General features: G+C 37.9%; 1 protein-coding gene across 1 annotated transcript in view; it reads left to right on the top strand.

The window, feature by feature from the left end:
* The window catches only part of UROC1 (urocanate hydratase 1), a 1269467-nt gene extending 1261417 nt beyond the window's left edge, over positions 1-8050 (top strand). The window contains exon 21 of the mRNA XM_044078604.1: positions 7710-8050. Within this exon, the coding sequence (XP_043934539.1) occupies positions 7710-7850 (141 nt within the window). The 3' untranslated portion in view covers positions 7851-8050. The remainder of the gene's footprint in view (positions 1-7709) is intronic.
* The last annotated feature ends 1456 nt before the right edge of the window (positions 8051-9506 follow it).

Here is a 9506-nt window from a genome sequence, read left to right on the forward strand (position 1 = left end):
TAGAGATTTAGTTTTTGGACCCTCTGCTGTAGTGGTGATCAAAACTTGTAATGAAAGGGGCAACTGCCGGAGTATCTGTGCCTTTTAACTCAGCCCTCCCCAGCCTTCCTCCCCGAATTGCAGGTGTTTTTTTCCACTGCCTTCATCTTTTGAAACAACCTCAGATTGTTGGGTTCTAAAAATTATTCAGCATGGTTACAAACTTTATTGGTTATCCCCACCCATTCAAGCTGGGGTCCCTGTACCCTCAAGAAACCAGCTTAATCGTCACCATTAAATTCTTTCATTTCATTTCTTTCATTTTTAGAATTCTTACAAGAAGTCGGTTTTAGAATGTAAATTCTTTAATCTGTTCTCTCAGGGAGTTATAGACCCACCTCCAACTTCCCAGTCAGGGAAATGCTGCTATTCAAGAACATTTCTCTTCCCCAGAAAAGATGACACGTTTTAGACCTTTCAGAATTAAGTAACTTTTTCCTATTTCTAAAATGTAAAATGCTAACCTTAAAAACTTTTTCCCCTTCTGTCATCCAAGACTCTTCTGTTCAGTCTAGACCTCAAATATACCTACCTACACATTCCTATTCACAAAAACTACATATTTTTGCCAAGATTCTTAGCATTAGGATTGTAATTTAATTTTACATCTTTACGCTTTAATCTCTCCAGTGCCCCAAGAGTATTCACAAAGTGACTTCCCTCATTACAGTTTACTCTACCAAAGGGTTGGGAGTTAGCATAATGGTTAAGGTGATTACCTCACAGGTGAGAGGCACAGGATTTGATTCTCACTAAGGGAAACTGGCTAGGCTTAAAATGGTCCACAAGGGCAGCTAGCCTAGTACTTAACCTATGAACCTCTAAAGACACTTTGAAATTCCTTCCCTTTACCATTCATCTATTCAGCATCCTGTGCTTCAAGCTAAATCTGAAAAAGTCATGCTTAACTCCTGCACACGGGATAGTTTTTTTAGGTTGTCTTCTAGACACCTCTCTGATGGCAGCTTTTCAACACCCCCCTAAATAAATGTTGTCTTACCATTGCCATTTCATACATTTGTCTGTTCAAAGCATGTCCAAAATAACAGAATTGTATGGCCTCATCCAGTTTTACAGTCCCATATGAGGAAAAGTCAGTGGTTCATCAAATCCATTTGGGTCCAGTATCTCCATCCTCAAACCTTCCCAATCCCTGTTCTTAATTTTATCCGAAAGAAACTAATCTGGAGAATCAACCAAGTGCTAGCAGATCCAGATTTCCATCTTTCTCCCCACATTCCTCCAAAGTCAATCCCCATAGATGCCTTATATTTTGTATGGGGACAGTGGCTTAAGGTATCATGGTCCAGGGCATGTAGGACCCTTATTTCAGATGCAAGAACACAGATCTTAAAGAAATTATGCCCTAATAAAGGCTCTGAAAATTCTACATAATTTATGGATACCTGGACCACTGTTAGTGAGAACAGAACAACACAGTGATGTGCTATATAAACAAACAGGGGATGAAGTCCTATCCTCTTTGCAGACTAGTTATGATCACCAGGGAACTGGCACTTCAGCACAGTTTTACTCTGGGTAACATACATTTTGACAAAACAGAACACTCTTTTTGCAGATCCATGGTAGACCTTCAGAAATGAATGTTACACTCACACGTCTTCTAGGATATTGCCCATCTGTGGGGAACTGCCCAGTTAGATGTATTTGCATACTATATCAACATGTAGCTCAGATATTTCTGTTGCAGGACCTCTGTCAAAAAGGACTGGGAAACAGACATATTTCCTTCCCCTGGATGAGAATGCTCCTTTATGCTTTCATCCCATTTCCTCTGATATTCAAAATACTAAAGATCAAGAGGGACTTTACACAGATGCTTCTGGTAACTCCCTTTCAGCCAAGACTATGTTGGTTCTGTCTTCCCATGTATCTGGCCAGATGCATTTCTCTCAGAGTTGATGAGCTCACAAAGGAAAGGTGACCCAATATCTACCCCAACATTCAGAATCTCCATCTAACTGTATGAAAGATTTTTTTGATCCCATTTGTGAACCGTTTTTCTGAGGATGTGCAGATGTGCAACAGATGTTGGAGTATTAGGAAGTCTTGTTTAGCCAAATGGAAAAAGATTTTCAGTTGATGCCATAATAAAGAACAAGACACATCTCAGCTGGGGAGTGCCTCTGTTTCTTCAGTACATCTATGAATTGTTCAGTTCAGACTTTGTGTACACTTGTATCAAATAACACTTTTTGGCCATTTCTGTCTTTCTCATTAGACCCCAACCCCCCCCCCCACACACACACACACTTTATTCAAAGTCAAACAAATTTTGAAAGAAGTATTACATATCAGACCACCTAGAAAATAGGCTACACCATCGTAATATCTAAATTTTGTTTTGGAGGAGTTAACTCTGTCTCCCTTTTGAATCTGTAGACAATTCTTTTGAAATTTCTTACTTGGAAGAATGCTTTATTCATTTCTTTGACTTTTGCTAGACAGATGTCTGAGTTACAGGCAGTTATGCCTATTCAACCTTTCTTGATCTTCCATAAGGTCAAGGTGAATCTTAGAACCAACCATTCCTTTCTGCCCAAGATTGTTTCGGAATTTACATTAAAAAAGACTTTGTGTGTTCTCCCGGACCAAAAAAAAGAAAAGAAAGAATTTTTCATACTTTAGTTGCCCACATATATTAAGATCTTTACCAGGACAATTACTTGTGTATGAAAATAATATAACAATAAAGATTTATTATGGAAGAAAAGAAAGATCTTTACCAGGACAAGACTAAAAGTTTTAGAAAAACTAACCACCTTTTGTTCCCTTTGATAGTACCCATTATCTAAACAAATTATTTATTTTTTTAATTTTATTTATTACATTTGTTAACCGAGAAGTAGTCCGACTGGACTAGTGACCCGTTTTCAGTGGAGGCCTGGGGAGAAAAGCTCCAGAAAACTGTACATCATTTGCATTTAATATTTGAGACCAGTACAAATATAAAAATATAACAAACAGTGCACTTAGTTGCAAATAACCACAGATTCACATAAAGGTTTGAACTACAAACAATACTGTTACTAAAATGTATATTATGCAGTTAGTTAAATAGAAGAATTTTCTAGGATTGTACAGGCTTGAGCTTGCAGTGTCTAACAGCATAATTAGTGTATTCAAAGTATTCCTTGAGAACATTCTTTCAAGTAATGGAGGCTTGAACATTACAGTTTCCAGAAGAGTACAGTTGTCACAGTGGTGAACTTTGCCATACAGTAGTAGGTTAGTATGAACAAGAGAAGATATTGGGAAAGAGAGAAGATGTAGAAGTGGGTATAAAGCAAATGAAGCAGAGACAGGTGAGGAGTGTTGAATAGTAGATGGTGGGTTTAGAAGTTAGCCTAGGGGATGACAGGAGCAAAGCCAGTGAACAGACAGTTAGCTGTGTAGTAATTGTTTGAAGTCATGGTAGTGTGGATTATTAGCTATATTTTGAGGAAGGTTATTCCATAGTTTAGAAATTTTGTTAGAATAGAGGCAGTCACTGTGATAGTTGTGGGAGAGGGTGACCCTTAACATCAGTTTGTTAGAGGATCTAAGGGGCCTGGGGTTATGATTTGGTTGGACCAGATTGGATAGAGCAGGGCAGTTGTTGGATGAGTGAAGTAGTTTGTGGACCATGGTGAGTTGGTTGAGAATAAGAAGGTTAGGGAGTTCTAGCCAAATGAGCTGAGAGAGGACAGTACAGTGATGAGTCCTGTGAGGGACATTAGTGGCAAACTTAGCAATCTTCTTGTAGCAGGATTGTAGATTATTTAGGTTGGTTTATGAAGATTGGTGAGAATATGAGATCTATAGAGTAGGGTAGAAAGTAGGTGAGACCGAGCGATGGCTAGTCTGGTATTGTAAGTAAGATATGGTCTGGCCCTATATAATGTGCCAAGCTTGAAGTGAACTTTTTTGATAGTCGAGGTGACCTGTTTATCAAAACTCTCATCAATAGTGACCTATAGAGGTTTTGTGTGAGTTATTGGTTCTGTTATGGTACCATTAGAAGAGAGGATATATGGAGGGGCTGGCATGGTTTGGACTTTTTGGATCTGAATATAATTAATTTTGTTTTCTTTGGGTATAGAATTAGTTGATGCTCAGAATAGGTACTTTTCTATGTCTTTGAAAGCAGATTGCATTTTTACTTGAAGTTCTAGTGGGGAGGTGGCAGAGTATATAAGGGTAGCATCGTCAGTGTATTTGACAATGGAGGCTTGGTCAGTAGATGAACTGAGGTCATTGGTGAATAGGATAAAAAGGAGTGGCCCAAGAATAGAACCTTGGGGTACCCCAACAGAGATGGGTAGTAGGAGGGAGAAAGTGTTTTCCCATTTGGTTGCTTGCTGATGATTAAAAAGATAGCTGTGGAACCAGGATAGGGAAGATGAGCTGAGGCCATAGGTTGAGAGTTTAAGTAGAATTTGATGGGAGACCGTGTTGAAGGCGTTGAACATATCCAGAAAGATGGAGAAGACTGCCTGGCCTTCATTTAGGAGGTGATGTATTGTGTTAGTAAAAGAGATTAGTGCCTTACTAGTATTGTGTTTAGGTCTAAAGCCATGTTGAGTACAGGATAATAAGTTGTTAGTGAGAAAGTGGTTAAGGAGTTGTTTGTGGATGCATTTTTCTAGGATTTTTGCTAGGGGGGCAGAATGGGACAGTAGTTGGTTAGATCTTTGGAGAGACCACCTTTGTGGAGTGGGATTATGTGGGATATTTTCCAGAGGAGTGGGACGTAGTGCTCAGCAATAGATTGATTAATTAAAAAGGATATGGGGTAAGCAATAGATGAGGCAGCGATTCTTAGAAATTCATTGGTGAGCTGGTCGGCAGCAAGACAGCAGGGTTTAAGTTTATTTAGGAGAGCTTTTATGTAGCTTGTTTGCATGGAGGTAAAGGAGAAGGGGTTAGGATAATCTAGATTAGAAGAGGGAAGAGTGTGAGATGCATTTGACTGGTTGCCTAGAAGGGTGATTATGAAATTATTTCTAGATATAGCTCATGCTGCTCAGTTTTGTAACTCAAAACAATGGAAAATTATCCTGCAGAATCTCAAGGCTCATTCAGCTAGAAGTGTGACCACTTGGAAAGGGGTAGACTCTAAATTTATTTTAGAGGCATCTACTTGGTTCTTGGTACTGTATATACTTTCACTAAGCACTATAAGTCTGACTCAGTTTCTAGAACCAGGGCAAGGTTTGTTAGAGCTATTTTGCAAGGACTCCTAGACTCTGGACCTTCTCCTTACACCCTTTCTTTTTGAGGTTTAGCAGTAACCGATAGAAATAGTGATCTAATAAAGATGATATAGTTGTGGAAGCTAACATACCATAAACCTTGACTACATCACTGTTGAAATACAAGTACCCACACCATCCGCTTTTTTTACCTGCTCTTCCCATGACAGGGTTGGGTATTCCTCCCTACTTCTGCTTCAGTGATATGACTTAACTACTGTGGAGCTTTAGGCTTCTGCCTTCCTATTTAAGACAAGAAAGCTGTGAAATCTGTTGAGTCTGTATGCCCTCTTATCCCAGCATGTAATTTGTGCTTGGGGCAAATGTACAGTGTGTGAGGAGGGAGCTTTGTAGACTGGCTTGGATTTCTGTATCCTTGGCAGGATATGTCCCACAGAGGTATGGGTACTGCAGCAGTGATCTATTCAAACATGCACTGTTATACTAAATTAACTTTTCCACAAACAGTAAAGTGCTTTTTCATATACCCCATTTGCATTGAATTGTTTTCTATTATTCTTATTAATTTCATATCCTTGTCCTAATACTTTTGTTTTACTGATGTTGAAAGCACATCTTGGCACTAGTGATTATTTTTCTATTGGGGGAGGACATTGTGTGCCTCCCCTGGTTGATTGAAGTACCTGCTGTAACATTATTTACATTATGACCCAACTTGTATGTCATCTTGTGATAGAGATGCTTGTTACGCAAACACCTTACAATGTCATGGTTCAATAAAGCCAGCTCCATAGCATACAGGAATGGAGATCAGACTGTGACCCAGATGATACAAGTTCAGTCAGTGGTCTAGACACTGGTGGAGCTGGCTGAGGAAGGTTACTAATGAAGATGTAACATATGTTCATTGACCTTTCTGGACAGTCAGAGGCATGTCTTGGGATCACTCCTGCAATTAACAAATCCTCTATTGAGGTTGAAGTTGTCCACTTGTAAGGACGGTAGGGCTATATCACCCACATAAGCAAACTGCACAGTATGCTACATGTATTAGATCTAAATCTCTAAAGTGCTTACTGTGGCATGCAGGGGAGAGGTTAAGAGTGTACAGCAAAAATTCCATCATGGCTGCCTTTCTGATGTCGGTATCACTGTAAGGTCTTAGATGGCAGGACAAACTGAATCACCAAATAATCAGCAGGTACTAATGCCAAAAAATGATGGCACATACGTTTTCACTCACCAGACCAATCAGAACTGCAAATATGACAGCAAGAATTACTAACTTAATTGGATGCTCTGTATTGTACAAAGAATTGCAGTTTGACTGCCATTCACAACTTTAATATAAGTGTTCTCAAAATGGCTTTCAGGAATTTCATCTCTTGAGTGTCATTTTTTGTTGTTTTAAGTTAGGACATAATTCTCAACTGTCCAGATTTTTGTCTCATATTTTTTGTCTGTTCCTCATAAAATTTGTGATTTTCTGACAAACCACTGTGGATTGAAGTCATTAAATAATGACATACATTTGTGTTTCAGACTTTATATCTCTCAAAAAATGCATGCCAACACAAATCCTGTTCTTGCAACTTTCTAAGGTTATAAGAACAACATTTAAAATCTGTCCCTATTTTTGGGCCTGTGTCCCCCCATAATTTTAGGATTTGTCCAGATTCCCCAGTGACTGCCACATCTTGGGAATAGGCTGCCAGTTCATGTGAAGCAGAGTACCTCTATGACATTGTTCAAAAGTAACTTGAACAAGTGGATGGGGCACTGTAAATTCTTACAGGCGATAGTGTCCACAACCCTCCTGGACATGGGCAGTCATTACTAAATACAGTCCTAGGTATTGACTAGAGTATCTATGGTAAATGACCTCCATGTCGATAGTCTAGTAACTTCCTGTGATCTTATTTCTTGTGCTAAGAGGTTGAGAGGTCTGGTTTGGGGTTCTATAACATGCAGGTTGTAGCCTAAATGAAGTAACTGCTAAACAAATGAGAAAGCTGTTGTGATATAAATATAAGGAACAGTCACAACAAAGTTGTCTGTCAAAGCCGAAGTATAAAATGCTATGTAAGCCTTGTTTTTGTTTGCTTGAATAAAGCTAATAACATATAGAGAAAGCTGTGCTGTTTTGTTTGTTCCATATATGAAACCTGTAGCAGACACAGCAAGCAAATCACACTGAAGTATGTGCATTCCCTTTCCCCCATAATGATTCTTTGTTTAGCAATGTGCACACAGTGCATTTAAGGTTCTGCAAAACAAAAATATCTACTGTAAGCTTAGGAGGTTAACCTGTTCCAAATCTAGAAGAAGGCAGTATGCCAGGTAATGAAATATTAGTGATTGGTATGTTCTGACACCATGCGTAGGAAATCTGAAAGGAAATGTGGAATGTTGTGGCATTAATAACTAAATACTGAATTGTTTTGATTTCTACAGGTAGCTCGGCGCTGTTGGTCAGGAAATACTCGTGCATATGAAACAATTTGCAGAACCATGACTGAAAACAGTGGGCTTAGGGTGACACTCCCATTCGAAGTGCAGGATGACAGTGTGTTGGACAGAGCCCTACAGAAATAGGCACTTCCTGCCCTTTGGTGTGTTATTTCTTAACCTGGAAGATGAAAAGAATGCACAGGTCTAAATCAAAACTGTATTGGAAAGATTTTTAACTAATGTTTCTCTGATTGATTATATGTATTGCTTTTGTTACTGAACAGCAAGGATAGGAATCACTTATGTTATTGGACTAATTAAAATGTTGTATTGTTAAGAGTAAAGGCTTCTTTCTTTATTAACCATTCAATGTTTTTCTTAAGTAAAAGTGCAGGTTATCTCACTTTGTTACCCATCTCAAAAGGATTTCTTGGTTGATATCTACTTATGCATACAGTCTGGTACTTTGTACAGAAGTTTAGGAGCATACCAAACCTGGTGATGTGATGAAACATGTACTGACATCTTCACTTTATCTTTGCTTGAACAATGATGCATTATAGGCCAACAAGGTCTCACCTAAGCCAGACAAGCTCTATGCCATGGGGATGGTGTGATGCACAGATTAGCCTGTGTTTTAACAAATAGATTACATGCAATTTAAATCTGTTTCACATTTTTTGACAAGTGTGACATGATCCAGTCTGTGTTGTTGTCATCTATGTGAATATTATGTATGCAGCATTTTCTGAATGTATCTACATGTATCTCTGACATTTTCTACAACAAATTTTAAAAGTAACCCAAAATATAATATGTAAGGCTGTCTCTGAGTTGCCCCATTCCATGAAAGAAAAGTACATTATTTATTCAACTGATCATTATGGGAGGAAGGAAATACACATACCTCAGTGTGACTGGCTTGCTGCATCTGCAACAAAGCAATTGATTTGTATTTTGAACTGGGTATAAAAATCAACTAATTATCGATTACGAAAAAATGTTAGCTTGTACATGTCAGAAAAATACATACATACAAATGTTTCAAACACAGGCATTAAGGCCCTTCTAGGTTGCCAATATGCCAAAACACTTGTTCCCATAATAAATGTCCAGGCTGCTCTTAAAAATATCTAAACTAGTAACTAAATGTGCTAACCTTCTTTTCTACAAGTGTTCTGGTTGTAGTAAGTCTTTACTAAAATTATTCTGCTCTCCTAAATAATATGGCAGATATCCTGGTATGGGAAGACAGTAGTGTATCCCCACCATAAATTTAATTCCTTAGTAAGTAGAACAGTAACTCATCTAGTCATTTAGATGGTACATATCAAATATTTAACTCCGGTATAATTCTTTCTTTTGATTTCAAGTCTACAGATACATAGTTATGTGATTTCCTTAATGAATGATCTAAAAGACTAATTATTTAACTGAGTTATTCTAAGAAAGTAAAACATGCAACATCTTGAAATAGATTTGCCCTCTATCCCCTCACTGTTGAATGTACAACAAGAATCTGTAGGAAATAGTAAACTCACACTATTATAGTGTAGGGTAAAAAATATAGACTTCATTTTAATAATAAACTAACTCATTAGATCAGGTTTACATATTGAAAATATAGTGGCGCACCTCCAGTATCTAAATATATTAGTTCTGACATTGCAGTATTTTAATATTTATTTAAAATTTATTAGGCAAGTAAGTGACTGATCCATAGTCCGTTTTCAGCCATAACTCAGGCTATAAAAACAAGGGTAAATAAAATGTGTACAGATAGTTTAATGTAGTCACTTA

This window comes from Protopterus annectens, chromosome 7.part1 (genome assembly GCF_019279795.1).
Source record: "Protopterus annectens isolate FY-2018-M chromosome 7.part1, PAN1.0, whole genome shotgun sequence".
Taxonomy (NCBI): domain Eukaryota; kingdom Metazoa; phylum Chordata; order Ceratodontiformes; family Protopteridae; genus Protopterus; species Protopterus annectens.